The 26,541-nt window shown below is 38.2% G+C and overlaps 1 protein-coding gene across 8 annotated transcripts in view; it reads right to left on the minus strand.

The window, feature by feature from the left end:
• Window positions 1-22,896: 22,896 nt before the first annotated feature.
• Window positions 22,897-26,541, minus strand: part of LOC128691649 (uncharacterized) — a 621,418-nt gene continuing 617,773 nt past the window's right edge. For all 8 annotated transcript variants that reach the window (XM_070088825.1, XM_070088824.1, XM_070088829.1 and 5 more), the window contains one exon: window positions 22,897-26,231. In XM_070088825.1, the coding sequence (XP_069944926.1) occupies window positions 26,180-26,231 (52 nt within the window). In that variant the 3' untranslated portion in view covers window positions 22,897-26,179. The remainder of the gene's footprint in view (window positions 26,232-26,541) is intronic.

The following is a 26,541-nucleotide window of genomic DNA, read 5'->3' on the forward strand; positions in this document are numbered from 1 at the left end:
CCAATGCTCTATTTATTCATGTAAGAGATTTTAACCATCCAATTGATTTTCAAAAAGTTGAGAAAGTAGTATCAAGCAAGTCCATGGTCGACAGGAATATAATTGAATCTTGTTTCATAAAAAGCAGTTTTGACAATAATATGAATATTTCCTTTGGTTTATATAAATTAGATCCATTTATAATTAATAGAATTTGGGAAGAATTTAATAATACACTGGACAAATAAATAGCTTGGGGGTGAGTTTTGCAAAGGACCTATCCAAGTTGGCTCGCCGCGCGTCACGTGTTTAACCGTTGTGGGATCTGATAGTGAGGTGCTGGCCGACCCCTTAAGATTTCGTTCGGATTTTTAACCCCGGAGGGTTAGCCACCCAGGATAACCCAAGAAAGTCAGTGCGTCATCGAGGACTGTCTAACTTATTTCCATTGGGGTCCTTAATCTTGTCCCCCAGGATGCGACCCACACCAGTCGACTAACACCCAGGTACCTATTTGCTGCTAGGTGAACAGGACAACAGGTGTAAGGAAACGTGTCGAAATGTTTCCACCCGCCGGGAATCGAACCCGGGCCCTCCGTGTGTGAAGCGGGAGCTTTAGCCACCAGGCCACCGGGCCACCCCTGGATGCTTCACTTTCATAGTTTCTTGATAATGTGAGTAGTCACGAAAGCGCTTGGAATTTCTCTATTCTTTCAGAGTGGTTGTTTTGCATATATATATATATATATATATATATATATATATATATATATATATATATATATATATATATATATATATATATATATATATATATATATATATATATATATATATGAATAAAGGAGCCGGAAAGCTTATATTCCTTCCTGTTGCTGTTTAGGAGAGGTTCCTGTGTGTTGGTCAAGCTGGATGACATCAGGTTAGTGCAAGTTTTGATTCTTAGGCATATAATGTAGTTTTATAAGGTAGAGAGACTATTGCAACAATGAATCTGCCGTGTTCCCATACTGAGGTATGTTTGAAGATATAATGTAGTCCAAATTTCTCTCTCCACCACATTCCCCCTCTTTTCCTTATCTCTCTCTTATACTTGATTTTTGTTACCTACGTTCTGTGATGATGGAGATATCCTCGTAAAGATTTCATCTTTCTTATGTATGGGTTAAATCATCCCGGGAGATGCTAATTCCTTAATAGTAGTAAATAAAGCTCTGCTGGAACGATATCTCTAAAGCTGCCTTCGTAGCATACTTGACGATGTCTTCTTTACCTTACTGAGATCTCCCAGCTTAGGTTGACAAATTTAAACACTATTCCTGCTTCCCTGTGCGATACAATATGTCAGGGATAAACAGACTAGCTTTAGTTCCCACTACAGACTAGAGTAGCAGCACATTGCTGATGTATCCAGTTTTCATTAAAAAAAATTATCTTCCTTCTCTTGCCTCATCCTTCCCTCCCTCCTTTTCGTCTCTCCTCTCCATTCCTTGCCTATTCATCTTCCCTCTCTTCCTCCCGTCACTACTTCCACCTCACCCACACGCAGATAACGCCAAACACACTCTCTCAAACACACGCACTCATCACCCCTTCCTGTCTCTTGTGAACTTGCAAGGGAGACCAACCTTATCTCTCCCTTAGTTCCCTTCCAGGGGGTAACCGTGTTCCATGCTACTTAACAACTCTTGATCGAAACAACTGGAGCTACTCTTCTCTACCTTGGATCAAACTTGATTGTTGCCTTCCATTCCTTTCCGTTTAGGGCTTCACCTGTATAATAATAATAATAATAATAATAATAATAATAATAATTATTATTAACGTCTCCAGCTTACAGAATCTCTCCGTCCTCGAGTCCTTTTCAGGCATGATTCTGGTAGAGGGCTCTTGATCAAAGGAAATGAAGCTGCCCTCCATTTCCTTGGATAAAACCTAATTACCTCCCATTCCCCAGGCGCCTTGTGACCCCTTCTGGATTAGTGCTCCTTCCCCCTGGGCATGTACAATGATCCATCCTGTGACCCGCGAAGTCAATGCAGACTTAATTATACGTGTAAATGATGCAATTTGATTTAAAGAGGATTTACAATTATATGCTAAATTATGAGTTAAATATAATATTTGAGGAATTAGCGCTTTCGTTAATCTATAAATACATCTTCAGAGGAATTAAGGCGATTGAGGTACTATATGAGTCAATGGCTACAAGGAGGCCTTTATTATTACCAATAAAGGCATCCCAACATTTATTGTTTTATGGCCATTTGTCCACGTTTTACGCCTTCTGATATATGAAAAAAGATTAAAATGATGTATAAGAACATAATAAAGGAGGAACACTGCAATAGGCCTGTTGGCCCATACTAGGCAGGTCCTTCACAAATCCAACCCACTAACAGAATTGTTTATTGATAACGTGTAGCCTACACAGGGCGCTTTGTTTATTACTTAGTAAATGTGATAGTGTTTAGAAAACCAACAAGATGAAGAATGAGACACTTGTGCAACACCTGGTAATCTTTATCAAAGAAGACACTGGTAGGCGAAACGTTCCCTCAGAAAAGATTCCCAAACGTTGCACAAGCGTCCCACTCATGACTCAGTAAAATCCACTGTGGGGAAGGGACGTTGTCAGGATCTGCATTTGTGTCTTTTTTCCATCACGTTTGTGTTACAGACTGAGGCGGATCTACTATGAACCTAATGAAGCTTAATTAAGAGGCTCCTGAGGTTTCCTTGTCTCCTAATATCATGTTTATTTTCCCCTGTAATCTACCTTGTCCATAATTACTATCGCAGTTGCTTTGTCTGCTTTCATAAGGTGAAGTCCAGGATCTTTCCTTAATTCATGGTATAACTTAACAAATCTTTGAGGACAATTGTGTTGTAGAGGTCTGAGCTTCGCGATAGTAATTATGGATAAGGTAGGTTACAGGGAAAAAAATAAAATATTAAATAAGACAGGGGAAATGACGTGCCCCTTAAGCTTGAAGGCCCCAGAAGCCACTTTAGTTGACATTGCTTAAAAATTTTGCGTCTACTGTATGAGTAGGGGTTGTGACGGCCCCCCTCCCCCCATAACAGTTCTAGCTTCATGGGCCCCAAAAATGTAGGTCCTCCACTGGGTACATAGCATTTCTAATGACATACTTGGCAATACATGCGAGGCGATGGAAGGAAAGTCTTCAGTTCCAGGTGTGAATAACAATGGTTGTCTTTAATTTAATTACCCCTTAAAGCGAGGCTGGGTAACAGACAATTCACATTTTGAGGAATAAAAAACAATGGAGGTTAGAGTGAGGTAAGCCGGGAGAGGAGGTCTGCTAGACGACACATCACTGCTAGAAGACATAACTGCTAGACGACACATCACTGCTAGACGACACATCACTGCTAGAAGACACATCACTGCTAGACGACACATCAGCGCTTTCGTGACTACTCATAAGAAAGAGAACACTGCAGCAGGCCTACTGGCCCAACTACACAGGTCGTTCATGGCAACCTACAAACAAACTATTCTACCCAAGAATTAAGATTTATTATTTATCCAATGTATTATTAAATTCTTTCCAAATTATATTAATTATAAATGGATCTAATTTATATACACCAAAGGAAATATTCATATTATTGTCAAAACTTTTTTTTTTGAAACAAGATTCAATTATATTCCAGTCGACCATGGACTTGCTTGATACAACTTTCTCAACTTTTTGAAAATCAATTGAATGGTTAAAATCTCTCACATGAATAAATAGAGCATTGGAATCTTGTCCAGTTCTAATGCTATATTTATGTTGTTTTAATCTTAGTTCGAGACTTTTACCAGTTTGACCGTAATAAACTTTATCGCAAATTTTACAAGGAATCTTATGAACACATCCATCAGCATTTTGGGGGGAATTCTTTATCTAAGGTTTTTGACTGTATCAAGATTTTTAAATACAACTTTGATATTAAAAGTCTTAAGAAGAGAAGGCATATCAACCAAGTTTTCATGGTAAGGGAGAACCAACATATTTTTAGTTGAATAAGGCTGGTTGTCCCTTTTTGGATTGTAAAAAGCATTTCTAGCAATTTTAAAAGATTTATCAATTACGTTTCTTGGGTATTTCAGATCATTAGTTATTTCATAATTTTTTATTGTTCCTTGATAATGCGAGTAGTCACGAAAGCGCTTGGAATTTCATTACTCTTTCACAGTGGTTGTTTTGCATATATATATATATATATATATATATATATATATATATATATATATATATATATATATATATATATATATATATGCAATAAGATCACAGTAAACAGGTGATTTCAGAATATGCAAAACAACCACTCTGAAAGAATAGAGAAATTCCATAGTTCCTTGATAATGTGAGTAGTCACGAAAGCGCTTGGAATTTCTCTATTCTTTCAGAGTGGTTGTTTTGCATATATATATATATATATATATATATATATATATATATATATATATATATATATATATATATATATATATATATATATATATATATATATATATATATATATAGTGCTGAATGGGTGAAACTTGCGATTTTGGCTTAAATATCAATACTCTTCTTGCCGAATAAGGCAAGCGTAAATTTGTGTATGCAATAATTTCGCAAAAATCATTCTGAACCTAACAAAAAAAATATTTCACTGTATTTATGATTATATTATTGTAAACTTATCTAAAATATATTTAGTTGGATTGGGCTGAATTAGATTGCGCTTCTTATAATAAGGTTAGGTAAGTTTCCTAAGGTTCTTTTGATACAAAAATTATTAATATTTACATTAATATAAATGAAAAAAATGTATCTTTAAACGTATAAGATAAAATTTTAGAAAAGACTTAATTTTATATGAGTTCTTGCTAATTGATCAGTTTTACCTATTTGGTACGACATTATATATATATATATATATATATATATATATATATATATATATATATATATATATATATATATATATATATATTATTAACACACTGACCGATTCCCACCAAGGCAGGGTGGCCCGAAAAAGAAAAATTTTCACCATCATTCACTCCATCACTGTCTTGCCAGAAGGGTGCTTTACACTACAGTTTTTAAACTGCAACATTAACACCCATCCTTCAGAGTGCAGGCACTGTACTTCCCATCTCCAGGGCTCAAGTCCGGCCTGCCGGGTTCCCTGAATCCCTTCATAAATGTTACTTTGCTCACACTCCAACAGCACGTCAAGTATTAAAAACCATTTGTCTCCATTCACTCCTATCAAACACGCTCACGCATGCCCGCTGGAAATCCAAGCCCCTCGCACATAAAACCTCCTTTACCCCCTCCCTCCAAACTTTCCTAGGCCGACCCCTACCCCGCCTTCCTTCCACTACAGACTGATACTCTCTTGAAGTCATTCTGTTTCACTCCATTCTCTCTACATGTCCGAACCACCTCAACAACCCTTCCTCAGCCCTCTGGACAACAGTTTTGGCAATCCCACACCTCCTCCTAACTTCCAAACTACAAATTCTCTGCATTATATTCACACCACACATTGCCCTCAGACATGACATCTCCACTGCCTCCAGCCTTCTCCTCGATGCAACATTCATCACCCATGCTTCACACCCATATAAGAGCGTTGGTAAAACTATACTCTCATACATTCCCCTCTTTGCCTCCAAGAACAATGTTTTTTTGTCTCCACAGACTCCTAAGTGCACCCCTCACCCTTTTCCCCTCATTAATTCTATAATTAACCTCATCTTTCATAGACCCATCCGCTGACACGTCCACTCCCAAATATCTGAATACATTCACCACCTCCATACTCTCTCCCTCTAATCTGATATCCAATCTTTCATTACCTAATCTTTTTATTATCCTCATAACCTTACTCTTTCCTGTATTCACTTTTAATTTTCTTCTTTTACATACCCTACCAAATTCATCCACCAACCCCTGCAACATCTCTTCAGAAGCTCCCAAGAGCACAGTGTCATCAGCAAAGAGCAACTGTGACAACTCCCACTTTATATGCGATTCTTTATCTTTTAACTCCACGCCTCTTGCCAAGACCCTCGCATTTACGTCTCTTTCAACCCCATCTATAAATATATTAAATAACCACGGTGACATCACACATCCTTGTCTAAGGCCTGCTTTTACTGGGAAATAATCTCCCTCTTTCCTACATACTCTAACCTGAGCCTCACTATCCTCGTAAAAACTCTTCACTGCTTTCAGTAACCTACCTCCTATACCATACACCTGCAACATCTGCCACATTGTCCCCCCTATCCACCCTGTCATATGCCTTTTCCAAATCCATAAATGCCACAAAAACCTCTTTAGCCTTATCTAAATACTGTTCACTTATATGTTTCACCGTAAACACCTGGTCCACACAGCCCCTACCTTTCCTAAAGCCTCCTTGTTCATCTGCTATCCTATTCTCCGCCTTACTCTTAATACTTTCAATAATAACTGTACCATACACTTTACCAGGTATACTCAACAGACTTATCCCCCTAAAATTTTTGCACTCTTTTGTCCCCTTTCTCTTTATTCAAAGGAACTATGCATGCTCTCTGCCAATCCCTAGGTACCTTACCCTCTTCCATAAATTTATTAAATAATAGCCTAACCACTCCAAAACTATATCCCCACCTGCTTTTAACATTTCTTTCTTTATCCCATCAATCCCAGCTGTCTTAACCCCTTTCATTTTGCCTACTGCCTCTCGAACTTCCCCCACACTCACAACTGGCTCTTCCTCACTCCTACAAGATGTTATTCCTCCTTGCCCTATACACGAAATCACAGCTTCCCAATCTTCATCATCATTTAACAATTCCTCAAAACATTCCCTCCATCTTCCCAATACCTCTAACTCTCCATTTAATAACTCTCCTCTCCTATTTTTAACTGACAAATCCATTTGTTCTCTAGGCTTCCTTAACTTGTTAATCTCTGTGAAGGCTTACTCAGCCCTGTAACAACTTCAGACAGTATTACCAAGGCTGGCTCCTCCTCAGGAAAATTAATGAATAGAAAAATAAATAATTCACAAAGATAAAGACTTTATTATTTAGTAATGCAAAAGATAAAACATTGAAACATGAAGGTGTATCCTATTTTAAAGAAAAAATGAAAAATGAAATGGAAAAATGACATTTGAATTCAATGCTAATGTATGCAATTATACTGGGGTGTCTGGTTGAGGTTGACACCGTCTTGTAGAAATTGTAGCCATTGCTGATGATGAGGGGGGGGGGGGTCACAGGTGTTTAGTGACAACCCAACGATTAGTTCTTTATAGAGTCTAGAGCCTTGAATAGTCAGTCCAGATGACAGGAACGCAGGTTCTTTACCACTGCAAAGATGAGGGGTAGTTACCTGCGGGTGGGCTACCATGAATCAGGTAGGTAGATAAAAAATTGACGTCTCTGGACTTCAGTCCATCTCCTTCAACGCTTCTCGTTGGTTGGCAGGTGACCCGAGCTGTCATTCCAAGCTGGAAAGAGAGACAGGTTACCTACTGCTTAACAAATCACTCTCCATGATAAGTGTAAGATACTTAAAAAAGGTGGTGATTATCTAAAAGTCTCATGTGGAGCTTAAAACTGAAAGGACTAAGTTCATTATTGGTCAAAAGTGAAGCTTTCAACCAATATCCACTAGAATAGGAGCAGAGGCTTATACTTACAGTTGTGCTGGGAGCTGTGAGTCGAGTGATTACTGTTTGGCCAGGGCCACACACGTCACCTTTCGGGGTGGGGAGAAAGAGGGGGGATAGCGGGAGCTAGACTGACCCTACCTTAAAAAGCAGCCGGCATTCAAACTATCGTTACCATATACTCGCTTGCTACTCCTATCTGTTGAACTTTTCCCTCACATTCCCCCATACCAAGACTTATAGTCAAGGAGTATAAGAAGAATAGGCGAGGAAAAAGTTCTAATACGAAGTCGCGTAAGGCACCAAATCTACTGTCACGACTTAACCAGTCAGAGAAATAATTGGATGAACCATTCACGTACACAATATGAAACTTAAAAGCTTGGAGTGCCAATATCCACCTTAAGAGGCGACTGTTGGTTCCCTTAAAAGTTTCTAGGTATATCAAAGGTTTGTGATCCGTTTCTAAAATAAATTCTTTTCCCAGTAAATAAAATTTAAGTTTGGAGATACCCCACACAAGGGCCAAACATTCCTTTTCTATGGGGGAGAATCTCGTTTCTGCAGGAGGGAAGTTTTAGATTTAATAAATATACAGGAACTAGGAGTGTGTATTTTGTGCAGTAAGCGTTATCTCGTTGACATCATTATGCTGTACGAATGTGTTCCAGACTCGAGTCATCCTGGGTATATATGATCTCAGATGGAGTGATGTTCTGGAGAAGGGTACAGATAGAGTGAAGTTGCTGCTTTCTGCCCGTATTGTGGTATAAAAGCTTGTTTCACGCTGTCCTCGAAGTGGATCCAAGTGTGGTACTTTGACAATATTGGCCTTGTACATAACAGTAAGGCCACCCACATCCTTCCTGTGTTGAAGGCTCTACTGAAATGACAGATCTATCCAGGATGGGTCCAGGCGAGAGATGAGACGTCTTGCTCTGTTCTATACTCTGTCAAGCAGTCGCAGATGAGAAAGGGGGGCAGGCAAACCAAGAAAGTGGAGCATACTCAAGGTGTGATCGTACTTGTGCCTCGTACAGAATCTTGCAACCCCTACTGTCAACTCTCTCTCTCTCTCTCTCTCTCTCTCTCTCTCTCTCTCTCTCTCTCTCTCTCTCTCTCTCTCTCTCTCTCTCTCTCTCTCTCTCTCTCTCTCTCTCTCTCTTTCTCTCTCTCTGTCTTTCTCTCTCTAACACAAACGGATTCTTTCTACTTGGCTGCCTGACTTGGGTTTAACTCACACACACACACACACACACACACACACACACACACACACACACACACACACACACACACACACACACACACACACACACACACATTCCTTTAGGAATTTATGTGACCTTTTTTTTATCCTGTTTGTGACTTTTTACCTTTATCTTGATAAGGGAAGAAGGCGTGAGGGAAGACCTTAGTCCCGGTTTTCTCTTCGATTTTCGTTTGTGTTTGTTTATCACCGTTTTGGAACTCTCCTGTTTTTCTGTATTTGTGATTGTTTACTTTCATTGTATTTATGTTCGTTTCCTTCTACGGTTGTGATTTTCCTGATATGTTTCCTTTATTGAAAACCTCTTTGAGTTTGTTCACGTTTTGTGCGTCATTCAGTTTTTTTTTTGTTTGTTTGTTTACGTTTTTATATGAGGTTTTTCTTCGTTATTTACTTGTTTACAGCTGCGTTTAATTTGCAGGTTCAGTTTGCCTTGAAACACCTCTTGTTTATCAGTAATTAAGTAAAACTTGGATAAAATTATCAGTGATTGGTTGAAACTTGGGTGGATTATCAGTGATAGTTGAAAGTTAGGTGAATTATCAATTATTAGGTGATTATCAATTACCTGGAGTATGCCTGGAGAGGGTTTCGGGGGTCAACGCCCCCGCGGCCCGGTCTGTGACCAGGCCTCATAGTGGATCAGGGCGTGATCAACCAGACTGTTATTGTTGGCCGCACGCAACCCGACGTACGAACCACAGCCGGGTTGGTCAGGTACTGACTTTAGGTGCCTGTCCAGTGCCTTCTTAAAGACAGCCAGGGGCCTATTGGTAATCGCCTTTATGTATTCTGCGAGGCAATTGAACAGTCTTGGTCCCCTGACACATTGTGTTGTCTCTTATCGTGCTAGTGACAACCCTGCTTTTCATTGGGGGGATGTTGCATCGTCTGGCGAGGCTTTTGCTTTCATAGGGAGTGATTTTCGTGTGCAAGTTTGGTACTAATTCCTCTAGGATTTTCCAAGTGTATATAATCATGTATCTCTCCCGCATGCGTTCTAGAGAGTACAGGTTGAGGAACTTCAAGCGCTCCCAGTAATTGAGGTATTTTATCTCCGTTATGCGCGCCGTGAAGGTTCTCTGTACATTTTCTAGGTCAGCAATTTCACCTGCCTTGAAAGATGCTGTTAGTGTGCAACAATATTCCAGCCTAGATAGAACAAACAACCTGAAGAGTGTCGTCATAGGCTTGGCATCCCTAGTTTTGAAGGTTCTCATTATCCATCCTGTCACATTTCTAGCAGATGCGACTGATACAATGTTGTGGTCTTTGAAGATTAGATCCTCTGACATTATCACTCCCAGGTCTTTTGCAGTAGTTTTTCGTTCTATTGTGGTTGGAATTTGTTTTATACTCCTGTGTAGTTTTAATTTCTTCACGTTTTCCACATCGGAGTAATTGAAATTTCTCATCATTGAACTTCATGTTGTTTTCTGCAGCCCATTGCAGTGTCTTGAATAGAGGACAGTGTCATGCAAATTCGCTTGTCATCTGCAAAGGAAAACACTGTGCTGTGACTTGCATCCTTTCTCTTTCTCTTTCTAATTTACATCTTCTTTTCCTTTTTCTTAAAGGAATATGCTTTGAACATACTTCGAGTGACATAGAGTTAATTTGTTCTAGACATAGGTTTGGATCCGTGTTGCTTAGAATATCTTCCCGGTTTATATTATATAGAACCTGGTTGACTTGGTCCCACCTATGTTTTTGATACCGAAGTTGAATTTGGTGAAGGTTCCTTCGTGACTGATCATATTTTGTCGGTCTGGGGCCCCGTACCTACATGTCTGAACTTCTATTATGTTGTAATCTGAGTATATTGCTTTTGATATGGTAATATTTCGTATCAGATCATCATTTTTAGTGAAGATGAGGTCCAGTGTATTCTTCAGTCTTATTAGCTCTATTATTTGCTGGTTTATGGTGGATTTGATGCAGAGTTCGTGCGTGTGCGAGTTTTCATCTGAGCTGCCTCTTGGAGTTATTTCTGCTACATTATTTGCTACATTCCTCCCACATCTTTGACGTTAGTTTTTCGCTCTATTGTGTGGTTGGAATTTGTTTTATACTCTGATGAAGCTTTAATTTCCTCACATTTACCATATCGGAGTAATTGAAATTTCTCATCGTTGAACTTTATATTGAATATTAAAATGAAGCCTACTGTGTAGGCGAAACGTTTCGAAATAAAGATACCTAACTGTTGCATATGTCTTACCTAACATGAACTTTATATTGTTTTCTGCAGCCCATTGAAAGATTTAGTTAATGTCTGCCTGGAGCCTTGCATTGTCTTCAATGGAAGATACTGTCATGCAGATTTGGGTGTCATATGCAAAGGAAGACACAGCACTGTGGCTTATATCCCTGTCTGTGTCTGATATGAGGATGAGGAACAAGATGGGTGCGAGTACTGTGTCTTGCAGAACAGAGCTTTTGACTGTAGCCGCCTCAGATTTGACTTTTTTGACTACTACTATTTGTGTTCTATTTGTCAGGAAATTATAGATCCATCTATCAACTTTTCCTGTTATTCATTTGGCACTCATTTTGTGCACTATTACACCATGGTCACACTTGTCGAAAGCTTTTGCAAAATCTGTGTATATTACATCTGCATTCTTTTTGTCTTCTAGTGCATCCAGGACCTTGTCGTAGTGATCCAGATAAACATTGCCCTTCACTGCTGTGATAAGTTTCTGCACCACCTTTCATATGTAGTGGCACTTTAAATGCTGTAGTCATTTCTCAATCCATTAAGTTATTAGATATGTTACATTTGGTGGCAAGAACATAACCCTCACATTTAGGTCCACAGGTTCATAGAATTGAAAATGCCACAGGAATTATCGAGAGTGAAGAGAACCTTGGATGTAAAGTTCCTTCCAGCCAGGTACATCAGATACAACTGGCAAAGTGGTTTTGTCTTTAACTTTCAAAGCACAATGGATTCTGATAGCAACAAATAAGTATCATCTTGCACTTAATATCACCTGAGGCATTATCGCTCTCTGCTGTAAGTTGTTGATGGCATATTCTTCCAGTGTAATCCTGTCTTGTCAGTATTAAACACTTTCTTTAGGTTTTTAGGCTACATTAGAAAAATCTCCAAGTTTGCAGAGAAATTCCTGGTAGCAACATGGTCAGCAGATGCATCTTTCCATTATATATAATATTATTCAGCCAGTTGCTTACTTTAAACCAGTAGGAGTAGCCAGAGCTAAATGGACATGCTTGTTCAGGTTTTCCCTCCAGCTCACACTGTTATAGTACTACATGTATAAGGCTTCCTCCATTATGTAAGGGCATCAAATAATTCATGTGACATTCTTTTCAGGAGTTCACACCTTGGGTTATTCATTGCACAAGTTCTTGTCTTCACCTCATTCTCCTCTCTGGATCATAACACTCAGTCTGAAAAAAATTGATAGTCACACGAAGGGGTCTTTGGCTTTCCTGAGAGTTTTGTCCGGGAGAGATACATGATTATATACACCTGGAAAATCCTAGAGGGATTAGTACCGAACATGCACACGAAAATCACTCACTATGAAAGCAAAAGACTTGGCAGACGATGCAACATCCCCCCAATGAAAAGCAGGGGTGTCACTAGCACGTTAAGAGACCATACAATAAGTGTCAGGGGCCCGAGACTGTTCAACTGTGGCCCGGTGGCCTGGTGGCTAAAGCTCCCGCTTCACACACGGAGGGCCCGGGTTCGATTCCCGGCGGGTGGAAACATTTCGACACGTTTCCTTACACCTGTTGTCCTGTTCACCTAGCAGCAAATAGGTACCTGGGTGTTAGTCGACTGGTGTGGGTCGCATCCTGGGGGACAAGATTAAGGACCCCAATGGAAATAAGTTAGACAGTCCTCGATGACGCACTGACTTTCTTGGGTTATCCTGGGTGGCTAACCCTCCGGGGTTAAAAATCCGAACGAAATCTTATCTTATCTTATCTTAACCAACAGACCCCTGGCAGTCTTCAAGCTGGCACTGGACAAGCACCTAAAGTCGGTTCCTGACCAGCCGGGCTGTGGCTCGTACGTTGGTTTGTGTGCAGCCAGCAGCAACAGCCTGGTTGATCAGGCTCTGATCCACCAGGAGGCCTGGTCACAGACCGGGCCGCGGGGGCGTTGACCCCCGGAACTCTCTCCAGGTAAACTCCAGGTCCAGGTAATGCCTTCTCAAACAAGAGGGTCTTCAAAAGGGATGCAACCCAAGGAGAATGCATTTTTAATAGTATTAATTACAAAATATTTTGAATTAACTTATGTTAGTAAGGATATTCACATAAGTGTACACAACAAACCATGTTACTGAACACTTATTTTATTGTCTTTTATAATATGACCTCTACCGTATGCTGAATGTCGACCTGTAGCTCTTCCAGTGTATGAGGGTGATTTGAGTATATAGTGTTTGTTTGTTAAAAACTATGAAAAAAAATTCTGGGTTAAATAATAATGTATATGCATTCTCTATGAAATATGTTTTCTTTATAAGACCCTGCGTGGATGTTAAGATCACATTAAGGAAAGGTGTTTTTTAACAGTAGTTTTGAAGCAGCTGGCAGACAAAGAGAGAGTGGAGTTTTCATGTAAAGTGTTCCAGATTTTTGGTCCTTATATGCACTTCGAGTTTTTACAGAGATTGAGCTAGATGCAGGGAATATCATAGTGTTTTGTGTCTCGTATTATGCCTATGAGTTTTGTTGCAACTATTAAGAAAGATTTTCAGGGCGGATTTATATTTGAATTTATTGCCCTGTATGAGTATTATACACAGAAGTATGAGTGAATTTTATGAATATTTCGTAGGTAAGCTTTTGAAGAGTTGGGGAGTGTGTTGTCTGGCAGTAGACTGGGTGATCATAATACAGCTTCTTTTTATCATCTTTTTATTGTTTTAAGGTGATTTGTTGTAGTGGATCTGCAGGTACAAATAACATGGTGAGGTAGGGATAAATTAGAGAGTAGTGTAAGTAATGCTGTTTGTTGTACATAGTAACATATCTTGGATAGGATGCCAACTTATTTGGGTACTTTTTTGTATTATGTTGAATCTGGGTGTTGAATTTCAAGGTGCTGTCTAGGAACAGACCTAGGAATTTTCCTTCACTTTGTTTAGCAATGGGAGAACAGTTAATCATAGCATTTAGTTGGTTATTTGTAGCTCTGTTCCCAAACATTATGTAGAAGGCCTTGTCAGTGTTAAACGTGAGTTTATCGGTAGTCATCCAGGTTGGTGTCTTTAAGAGTTCTTCATTAAAAGTTTTGTTAAAAGAATTCAGATTTAGGTGGGAAATAACAAAAGTTGTGTCATCAGCAAAGAGAACAAGTCTAAGTTGCTGAGATGCATTTGGAAGATCATTGATGTTTATGAGGAAATGGTTGATGGGTAGACTTTTAGATGTGCATGTTTTTAAAGGAGTGACAGATATATCAGATCATTATGTAGTGGGACTACAGTAAGAGTAAGGAATAGGAGTATAAGGAGGCTGGCAGCACTGAGCAAGAGGGAAGTGAAAATGAATGAATTAAGGAAGGAGGGAGCTTTGGAAATATATGAATACAATTGCAGAAATGGGGGCTACCAAAAGTGCAGGAAATGAGGAGGTCAAAAAATTATGGAGTAAATTTATGAATATATTGAAGGCTACAGATTCTCAAGATTTTCTTATTTTACAGGCATTGACCATCACTAGCACAGGGGTCCATATTGAAGAATCAAGCTAGCCAGGGATAGCCATCTGTGACAGCCAACAACCTTAGCTAAGGACAGTCTCCATAATCAAGTAAGTCTGTTCTGTTTCATGAATGTACATATATCTCTGCATATATATCTATGCATTTATATCTGTACAGGCAGCATACATACTCAGTAGTGTACATATATACAGGCATGCATATTATTTGCTGTATTATTCCTTTTGCATGCATTGAGGTATAGAGGGCTGGAGGAGCACTGGAATACCCATTTTGGATCATGCAGTGGCTGTAATAAATTTAGTTTCTTAGGGAGTACAGAGTATGTAATTTGCAGTTCTTAGAACAGTAGATTGAGTTAGGTTAGGCTAAGAATGGTTTAGACACCTCATTTCTCGGCTAAAGAAAAGATCAGTTTTGAAACTAGCAAATTAGTTATACAGGTTGACCGTCATTAATCCGGCATCATTGGGACCTGTAGGGTACTGGATTAGTGATTTTGCCAGATTACAGAGTGGTTAGGTTAAAATACACTTAACCCAACAACCATATTTGCGCATTGGTGATTTCACCCACTACGCCCTAATTTTAGCCCATTCCATTGTTCCAGTCTGCCAAACTCATAACTATTTCTCTAGTATTCCTTCTATTCTGTTGATTGAGTACAAGAAACCTCCCATTTACCTATTTCAGGTACCCAGTAAAGTGATCAGAAATCGGTAATATCACACAAATTTCAAGAGATGCCAATTTCAAAATAGGGTCCAGAATAAACAACACAGATATTCTCAGCACTACAATAACATTTTCTCTGTTCATTAGTCACGTCTCCAGGCCCCTCTTATATTATGCTTGCTTTCCATTTTGAGTTTTTATTCACACAAAAAAATAGAAGATTTACTGTTATGCAGACTACTGCATTATTATAATAATTGTATAAATAATGTCAATCCATTTGTGACTGCATATTAGACCAGCCAGTTGGACATGTTTTGGAAAGTGACATCATTTGTTTACACTGGAACATTGGCAAAAATTGAGCATTTCTGCTACTTTGAGCTCAGTTTCAAGGTACGTACTTTCCATTGTGAAATCAATCAAAAATCATATCTATTTCTGTAATATATCTTCCATTCTATCAAATAAGACCAAAAGAATGAGAATACATCCATAAAAACTATATGAAAATACACAGCAAAGTTGCTGTTTTACACCAAAAACATGGTTGCAGTTTTTTATTTACTTCATGCTGCAGGATTATTTTTATATAGTGCACACTTAGCACACAGACCTATTTTCTCATATGTAGGCCCACATTTACCAGTCACAGCTTATCTGAGTGAGCTGAGCTCATGGGCACTGACAGTGGCTTCAAGCCACCTTATCTTTTATGGACACTGTATGGTGTATGTGCTTTAAACAACAAGAAGCATTTCTTTTATTCGTTGAAACCATGGCTAGGGTTAAAAGTGAGCAGGTTAGATCAATAAATAGAGAAAAAGAAATTGGAATGATTTATGCAGCAAGCAGTGCTACCAAACAGGAGCAGCAGGTTGGTGTGGTGACCCTGGAAATTTGGAATTATGCTACCGAAATTAGTCCTGGATTACTGATGGAACTGGATTACTGATTGCCAGATTAGTGATGGCCAACCTGTACTTCTTTACTTAGATAAAACTTAATAAGCCAAAAAAAAAAAAAGATCTCATATTTTAGAAGATATTTTGATAAACACTTGTCATTTATGATTTGGTGCTTTTATTTGGGAGAATAAATGTTTTTAATGTCGACTGTACCAGCATAAATACTCTGTATGCATTGAGGACAATTATGATGTAGTATTTTTGCATATAAGTATATAAGTAGTAGGTTAGTCGACAGCAACCACCAAGGGAGGTACTAACGTCCTGCCAAGTGAGCGTAAAATGATAGCCTGTAATTGTTTTACAAGATGGTAGGATTGCTGGTGTCTTTTGTATGTCTCGTAAATATGCAAGATTACAGGTACGTTTTGCTACTTCTACTTGCACTTAGGTCACACTACACATACATGTACATGTTTATTTATGCACACTCATCTGAGTTTTCTTTGATTTTATCTTAATAGTTCTTGTTCTTATTACTTTTCTTTTTATATCCATGGGGAAGCGGAATAAGAGACTTTCCTCCGTAAGCCATGCGTGTTGTAAAAGTCAACTGAAATGCCGGGAACAATGGGATAGTAACCCCTTTTCCTGTAAAGATTACCAAAAAGATGAAAATTGTTAAAGTGGGATGTCTGAATGTGCATGGATGTTGTGCGAATGATAAAAAAGAGATGATTGTCGATGCTATGAATGAGAAGAAGCTACTATTTAAAAGTGGTTCTACATGACCATAATTTTTAAAGGGGTGGACCGGTAAGCCAGTGGAAGGCCTCAGTCAGATGACCAAAAGCTCCAAGGGCAGGTCATCATCTGACTAAGACCCGTGTCAGGAAACATTTGTTGTGTTTCCTGACGAACCTTACCTAACCTAACCTAATGAGAGGAAGCTGGATGTCCTGGCTTTAAGTGAAACAAAGCTGAAGGGGGTGGGAGAGTTTCAGTGAAGTAAATGAGATTAGGTCAGGGGTTTCAAATAGAGTTAGAACTAAAGAAGGAGTAGCAATGATGTTGAAGGATAAGCTATGGGAGGAAAAGAGGGAGTTTAAATGTATTAATTCAAGGATTACGTGGAGTAAAATTATAGGTTGGATATGAAAAGTGGGTTATAATAAGCGTATATGCACCTGGAGAAGAGAGGTGTAGAGGAGAGAGAGAGATTTTGGGAATTGTTGAGTGAGTGTGTGGGGAGTTTTGAACCAAGTGTGAGAGTACTTGTGGTTGGGGATTTCAATGCTAAAGTGGGTAAAAATGTTGTGGAGGGAGTAGCAGGTAAATTTGGGGTGCCAGGGGTAAATGAAAATGGGGAGCCTTTAATTGAGCTATGTGTAGAAAGAGGTTTGGTAATAAGTAATACATATTTTATGAAAAAGAGGATAAATAAATATACAAGGTATGATATAGTATGTAATGAAAGTACATAGTTTGTTAGATTATATATTGGTGGATAAAAAGATGATGGGTAGGCTTCAGGATGTACATGTTTATTGAGGGGCAACTGATATATCGGATTATTATTTAGTTGTTGTAGCTACAGTTAGAGTAAGAGGTAGATGGGACAAAAGAAAAATGGCAGCAACAAGTAAGAGAGAGGTGAAAGTGTATAAACTTAGGGAGGAAGAAGTTTGGGGGAGATATAAGCAACTATTGGCAGAAAGGTGGGCTAGTACAAGTATGAGTAGTGGGGGGGGGGGGTGAAGAGGGTTGGAATAGTTTTAAAAATGCAGTATTAGAATGTGGGGCAGAAGTTTGTGGCTATAGGAGGGTGGGTGCAGGAGGAAAGAGGAGTGATTGGTGGAATGATGAAGTAAAGGGTGTGATAAAAGAGAAAAAGGTCGCTTATGAGAGGTTTTTACAAAGCAGAAGTGTTATAAGAAGAGCAGAGTATATGGAGAGTAAAAGACAGGTGAAGAGAGTAGTGAGAGAGTGTAAGAGAAGAGCAGATGATAGAGTGGAAGAGGCACTGTCAAGGAGTTTTGATGAAAATAAGAAAAAATTTTGGGGGTGAGATAAACAAGTTAAGAAAGCCTAGGGAACAAATGGATTTGTCAGTTAAAAACAAAGTAGGGGAGTTAGTAGATGGGGAGATGCAGGTATTGGGTAGATGGCGGGAATATTTTGAGGAACTCTTAAATGTCAACAAAAAAAGGGAGGCAGTAATTTCATGCACTGGCCAGGGAGATATATTATCTTTTAGGAGTGAAGAAGAGCAGGATGTGAGTGTGGGGGAGGTGCGTGAGGCATTACGTAGAATGAAAGGGGGTAAAGCAGCTGGAACTGATGGGATCGTGACAGAAATGTTAAAAGCAGGGGGGGGATACAGTGTTGGAGTGCTTGGTATTTTTGTTTAATAAATATATGAAAGAGGGGAAGGTACCTGGGGATTGGCAGAGAGCATGTATAATTCCTTTATATAAAGGGAAGGGGGACAAAAGAGATTGTAAAAAGTATAGAGGAATAAGTTTACTGATTATTATTATTATTAAAGATTCACCGGCATTCTCCCGGCCCGGGCCTTTTCCAAGTGGTGGCCTGGCCTTGGCTCTCTGTCTAGGGAGTATGTGAGACCTAAGTCTCCCATGGGAGGAGGTAACTACTGAGTATACCAGGAAAAGTGTATGGTAGGGTTATTATTGAAAGAATTAGAGGCAAGACAGAATGTAGGATTGCGGATGAGCAAGGAGGTTTTAGAGTGGGTAGGGGATGTGTAGATCAACTGTTTACATTGAAGCATATATGTGAACAGTATTTAGATAAAGGTAGGGAAGTTTTCATTGCATTTATGGATTTAGAAAAGGCATATGATTGAGTGGATAGGGGAGCAATGTGGCAGATGTTGCAAGTACTGTATATGGAATAGATAGTAAGTTACTAAATGCTGTAAAGAGTTTTTATGAGGATATTGAGGCTCAGGTTAGGGTGTGTAGAAGAGAGGGAGATTACTTCTTGGTAAAAGTAGGTCTCAGACAGGGGTATGTAACATCACCATGGTTGTTTAACATATTTATAGATGGGGTTGTAAAAGAAGTAAATGCTTAGGTGTTGGGGAGAGGGGTGGGATTAAATTATGGGGAATCAAATACAAAATGGGAATTGACACACTTTTTGCTGATGATACTGTGCTTATGGGAGATTCTAAAGAAAAGTTGCAAAGGATGAGTTTGGGAGTGTGTGTAAAGGTAGAAAGTTGAAAGTTAACATAGAAAAGAGTAAGGTGATGAGGGTATCAAATGATTTAGATTAAGAAAAATTGGATATTAAATTGGAGAGGAGGAATATGGAAGAAGTGACTGTTTTCAGATATTTTGGAGTTGACGTGTCAGCGGATAGATGTATGAAGGATGAGCTTAACCATAGAACTGAAGAAGAAAAAAAGGTGAGTGGTGCATTGAGGTATATGTGGAGACAAAAAACATTATCTGTGGAGGCAAAGAAGGGAGTGTGGTACCAACACTCTTATATGGGTGTGAAGCTTGGGTTGTAAATGCTGCAGCGAGGAGGCAGTTGGAGGCGGTGATGTCCTGTCTATGGGCAATGTGTGGTGTAAATATTATGCAGAAAATTTGGAGTGTGGAAATTAGGAGGTGTGGAGTGAATAAAAATACGTATTAGTCAGAGGGCGGAAGAGGGGTCGTTGAGGTGGTTTGGTCATTTAGAGAGAATGGATCAAAGTAGAATGACATGGAGAACGTATAAATCTGTAGGGAAAGGAAGGAGGGGAAGGGGTCGTCCTCGACAAGGTTGGAGGGAGGGGGTAAAGTAGGTTTTGTGGGTGAGGGGCTTGGACTTCCAGCAAGCATGTGTGAGTGTGTTACGAGTGAATGGAGACGAATGGTATTTGGGACCTGATGAGCTGTTGGAGTGTGAGCAGGGTAATATTTAGTGAAGGGATTCAGGTAAACCTGTTATTTTTATATAGCCAGACTTGAGTACTGGAAATGGGAAGTACAATGTCTGCACTTTAAAGGAGGGGTTTGGGATATTGGCAGTTTGGAATATGTTATATCTTTATATATGCTTCTAAACTGTTGTATCTGGGCAACTCTGCAAAAACAGTGATTATGTATGAGTGAGGTGAAAGTGTTGAATGATGATGAAAGGATTTTCTTTCTTTTTGGGTCATCCTGCCTAGGTGGGAGATGGCCGACTTGTTAAAAAAAAAGTATAGAGAATCATAAAATTATTTTTAATGATGCTAAAAAATTAATGAGATGCAACAGTGTACAGCAGATGATAATTTGAGAAAAATAATTGACCAACATTAAAATAACTCAGAGGCCTCTCTTTATGTTAAGTTAGGCTGTCTGTCACTTGTGAATTTGATTAATTTAGCTAGAATAATTAGGATATGATAAATTTGGGAAAGTACTCATTTAGGAATCGGGTTATAGATCTGTGAGAATGCTGACAGATGGATTCATTGAGCATGGACTAATAGGCCTTTTGCAGTGCTTCTTTTTTCATATTCATCTGGCTCATTTGCATATACAAGGACTTCCTCTCAACTACTTTAGCATCACCTGAAGAGGGTGGTAGTGGTTGTGATGGTGGTAGAGGGTGGTAGTGGTTGTGATGGTAGTAATTGTGGTAGAGGGTGGTAGTGGTTGTAATGGTAGTAATTGTGGTAGAGGGTGGTAGTGATGGTGGTAGAGGGTGGTAGTGGTTGTGATGTTGGTAGAGGGTGGTAGTGATGGTGGTAGAGGGTGGTAGTGGTAGTAATTGTGGTAGAGGGTAGAGCTGCAAGAGCTCTCTGGACAGTTTTTTGTGCAACAGGGGTCTGATGACTCTTAAGCTGGTCCTAGAGCTATTAAAAAACAAAGAAGGGAAGTAACCCAGGATAAGGACTTGGTACCTGAAGTCTTTATGGAAGGGGATTCCCCTCCCAAACAATAATCAGTCCTCCCTCTCCCCTCCTCCCTGTCTTTTATACACCAACAAGAGTCATCAGTAAAGGTAAATATGATATTAAATGTTCATTTATACATGTTATTAGTGCTTTATAATATATTTGTCATTATTTTCTGTATGTAAATCTATATTTAATCTCTAAAAAAAAATTTTTTTAATACTTTTGGGAGTCTTGAACGGATTAATTGGATTTACATTATTTCTTATGGGGATATTATTATTATTATAATCAAAAAGAAGCGCTAAGCCCTTATGGGGATAATGGTTTCAGCTTGCGCCAATTTCACATTTCATCAGACTCTCTGGAATGGATTAATGACGAAAAGGGAGGGTCCACAGTATTATGTATACAGTGTATGGTTCACTGTGTGTGTGTACTCTCCTAATTGTACTCACCTAATTGTGGTTACAGGGGTCGAGACTCAGCTCCTGGTGTGTGTGTGTATCTACCTGGAGTATACCTGGAGAGGGTTTCGGGGGTCAACGCCCTCACGGCCTGGTTTGTGATCAGGCCTCATGGTGGATCAGGGCCCGATCAACCAGGCTGTTACTGTTGGCAGCACACAGTCTGACATATGAACCACAGCCCGGCTGGTCAGGTACTGACTTGAGGTGTCTGTCCAATGCCTTCTTGAAGACAGCCAGGGGTCTATTGGTAATCCACCCTTATGTATGCTGGGAGGCAGTTGACCAGTCTTGGGCCCCTGACATTTATTGTGTTGTCTCTTAACATGCTAATGGCACCTCTGCTTTTCATTGGGAGTATGTTGCATCGCCTGTCGAGTCTTTTGCTTTCATAGGGAGTGATTTTTGTGTGTAAGTTTGGTACTAATCCCTCTAGGATTTTCCAAGTGTATATAATCAGGTATCCCTCCTGCCTGCATTCTAGGGAGTACAGGTTGAGGAACGTCAAGCTTTCTCAGTAATTGAGGTGTTTTATCGCAGTTGTGTGCTGTGAAGGTTCTCTGTACATTTTCTAGGTCAGCAGTTTTACTTTCCTTGAAAGGGCTGTTAGTGTGCAGCACTATTAATAATACTATATCTTTATTTAATACAAGTACATGTACATGGTATACAGGCCTAGCTGACATCAGTGACATACTACTACATAGAAAGCTGCTTGTTATGCTGAGCATTTCAGGCAAATTAGGTCAATTTTGTCTCAGGATCTGACCCACACCAGTCAACTAACACTCGGGTATCCATTTTGAAGTGATGGGTGAACAGGGACAGGGACAACAGGTGTCTTATAGGAACACATCCTCAATGTTTTCCAGCCATATCGGAGGAGATTCGAACCCCAGACCTCAGAGTGTGAGCCGAGTGCGCTAGCAGTCAAGCTACGAGACACCTCCAGCCTAGATAGAACAAGCGACCTGAAGTGTGTCATCATGGGCTTGGCATCCCTAGTTTTGAAGGTTCTCATTAGTTATCCTGTCATTTTTCTAGCAGATGCGATTGATACAATGTTATGGTCTTTGAATGTGAGATTCTCTGACATGATCACTCCCAGGTCTTTTACACTAGTTTTTCGCTTTATTCTGCGATTGGAATTTGTTTCATACTCCGATATAGCTTTAATTTTCCTCACATTTTCCATATGTGTGTGTGTGTTTATTTTGATTTCTGCTGCTAAAATTAATTTCATGATTTTTCAGATTTCATCAAGGTTGATAATCAGTTAATAATACTAGTGTAAATCTGGTCCACAATTTATTGGCTCAAACAAACATCATCTTTCTCTTATCTAAGCTATATTACAGTCATCATGATAGAAAACAGCACACAGAACACTTACACAATTACTCAACCATTCGCGAGTCTCAAATGAGTAAAAAGACCCGAATATCAAATACAAACCCTATAGCTTTCACAAGGCTTGTCCTCCTACCATAGCCAGGGTAGTGAAAGATCATTTATTATGGTAGTTTGTGCTACCCTAGCATATGAGCTGCAGCTGTGAAGTGGCCAAGCTTCATATCTGATACCCATGTCACTTAATATACAAGATTTGGCACAAATCTCTTCTTCAAAAAATTGCACAAAGTGAGAGTGTGACTAGAAAATAGAACATTTGTAACATCAGCGAGAGTGATCTAGGTGTTGCTAAAGATTGTTTATCAGTGGGAGTACAAAAATTAAATATATGCCATGACCCACAATCACTGATTGTTTGACATTTTTTATACTAATACAGCTGCCTATTTAGTATGCCTTTGATATCAAGTAGTATATTAATTACCAAAAGATTAGGTAGTAGATAAAGTAAGATATTGAACAAGAGGCAAAAGACAAAATAGATTAAAACATTGTTTTCCTTTTTTACATTTTGGACGAAATGTGCACCATTCTGTTAGTGGTGTCTAGTATTTTTTTTTTTCCATATACCAATGCTGTATTAAAAGTTGCACTTTTATAAATTACATTTTTCTTATGAGAAATACCACATTAAGGAACATTTGCATTATATATACATAATTAACATGGAGTACTCTGTTATGAAGCATGAACTAGTTTCGTCCAATATGTCAACTCTAACTTTGCATATGTCCATTGTAGTTGAAAGAGTAGAAATCTTATGTGCATTAATGATTATCTATGCTGGATTGAAATGCATTGCATTTTATATATAATTATATATAATATATATATATATATATATATATATATATATATATATATATATATATATATATATATATATATATATATATATATATATGCATTCATTTTGAAATGCCTATGAAAGAGAATGTTTAATGAAGCTATGAAATTTGTGTAAAAGTGTATGTTCCTGATTGAATACAGTTCAATACTGTATAAATTATTTATATATCGAATGCCACTAAAAATAGTAATGGCACTTTCAGTACAGTAATATGTACTAAAAATACAGTACTCTATTGTACTTAAAATACAGCACTGTACTGTTAGACATGAGATTTTAAAACAGATGTTGGGGTTGTGTATGTATAATAATTTTCCCGTTTTACATGTAACAAAATATTTAGAAACTATCACGCATGTATAAAACTGTTGTACACTGCTGAATATTTTAACACCTGGAGAAAGATGGGTTGTGATATGTCTCCAGATTCTCAAATACTATTGCTTCCCTCACTGAGGTTTTCCTAACTCGTATAACCAGTGCTTCCAAATGTGTATGATTGCAGTCCTTTTATAAATTTAAAAATTTGTTTCAAGGAACAATTTAATGAAATGAGCCTATGTGATAGATAATATGATCAGTACCTTCTTGGTTGCTGACCAGTCAGCTCTTCTAGTGATTATTTTAAGTAAGCAGCATCTGGGAAGGCAAAGCAACCTTAAGATTATGGAAGATAATTTAAAGAATGATTGATTTACAATGAGTGACTTTTTAATTTGTAATTGAAAAGATGTAGCAAAGAATTGTAAAGGCGAAGTTATAAATTACTTGGAACTCCTTTTGTAATGTTTCTTAATTTGCTATCTAGTTTACTTACAATTAAAACTACTGTATGCTGTAAAAAAAAAAAATTATACGAATAAGCACCGATGATTTTTGAATTTCAAGAAAAAAAAAAATGTCAACTAATATTATAAGTTTTTGTGTTGTATTCATTCATGTATGTGGTCAGACTATTTCATTGCTTTTGATACATGATTGGCCATAAAAATCTTCCCTATGAAGTGCTCTACATTCTTTGATGTATATTCGCATAATTTTAAGAAAAAATATATAACTACCTTTTATTTTTTGTATGAACAAAATTGACTAGAATATTTCCTGTCCAAGTGCTTCTGATGAGATTCATCACCAAACTGACAAAATACATATGCAACCAACGTGTCACACACAAGTGTTCCTCATTTCCACAATACATTTGTGCGCAGAGTACTCAAGGCATACACATTAATGTGTAGATATAAAATGCACTTCTCTGTACATTATATAACAGTATATTATCCACAGGTGGACATTAACTGCAAAACTATGCATAGTAACCATGTAACACCCGATTCCTTATACAGGATAAAGTGCACACATATGGGGGTAAGGAAAAATATATACTCGTCTCTTAGGAAAACCAGTTCAAAAATAAATTAAAACAACAACAAAAGATATAATCAGTTTAGCTAGAAAGTGATGGGGTGAAAAAGTATTCAGAAAAAAAAAATTAGTGTGATGAGATCAGTGTCTCTAGTACAAAGTTCATAACTCATACATTAATTTATGAACCCTGGAACAACATGTGGGTAATAAATGGTTCTCGAAAGAGAGAGAATGGTGTATAACAAAATATTTTTTTTTTGTTTAACAGATTCAGTAAATGTTAAACTCTCTGAAATCAACTTCAAACCATTATCCACTGCTCAAAATTCATTTGCATGTACTGTATGTACTTGTTACCTTTCAATGTCAAGTTTAGCATTATGTTGACACTTTAAATAAGATATTGTCATAGGGGGGGGTCATTGTCATTATACTGTAAAAAGTCAAATACAATTTACAGTTTTTGGCCATTTAGTCTCTGAATTCATTTATGAACAACCCTCAGCACTAACCTATGGCAGTATTCTAAACTAAAAAATTTGACCAAACTTAAACAACACGTCCATAACATTGTCTTTAAGAAAAATACACCAAGCATTTTTTTTGCTATTCTGGTCTATATTTATGACTATCTCTTGTATTGCTGATTGATGTGATACCACTTCAAACTTTGAGCCTTAAATATAAATTTAAAAAGGTATTTCACAAGTTGGCTGTTTGATTGAATGCTGAAAAAATCCCTTGCAAAACTGTGAAGCAAAACCGTTTCTAAATGAGAAACTTTGATTGGCTTCTTCTCAACGCTATCACAATTTTGAGTAGTGTCTTTGTGCTTGACCTTGCTTCCAGTCAGCAGCATAAATAACATTTGAAGTCATTTTCTAGTTATATTGAAGACTCAAAACTAGACCACATCCCAGTCCTCTATGCCATTAGGAAAACTTGATTCAGCCCACTTTAATCCATCTGTCTATGGAATATTCTAAGGCTGCTAACCATCTGAAAAGAAAATATTGATACTATTAATAATTATGATAAAGACAATTGCCAATATTATCTAACCATGTCAAGGGGATGATTTGACACTAGTAATGGGATCTTGATCCAAAGGAATTGGAACTATTCTTCCCTTCCTCGGATCATACTTGATTGTCTATTTCCCAGGTGCTGCACAACCCTTACATGTTCATTTCCCCTTGAATATATAGTATAAATGAACATTATTAGTATTATAACTCGTTCCACAAACGAGACATTGTTGGTGTGAATAATTGCCGGAGTTGTGTCTCTGAAACAGGAAATGCTTTGC

The sequence above is a fragment of the Cherax quadricarinatus genome, chromosome 26 (genome assembly GCF_038502225.1).
Source record: "Cherax quadricarinatus isolate ZL_2023a chromosome 26, ASM3850222v1, whole genome shotgun sequence".
Taxonomy (NCBI): Eukaryota; Metazoa; Arthropoda; class Malacostraca; order Decapoda; family Parastacidae; genus Cherax; species Cherax quadricarinatus.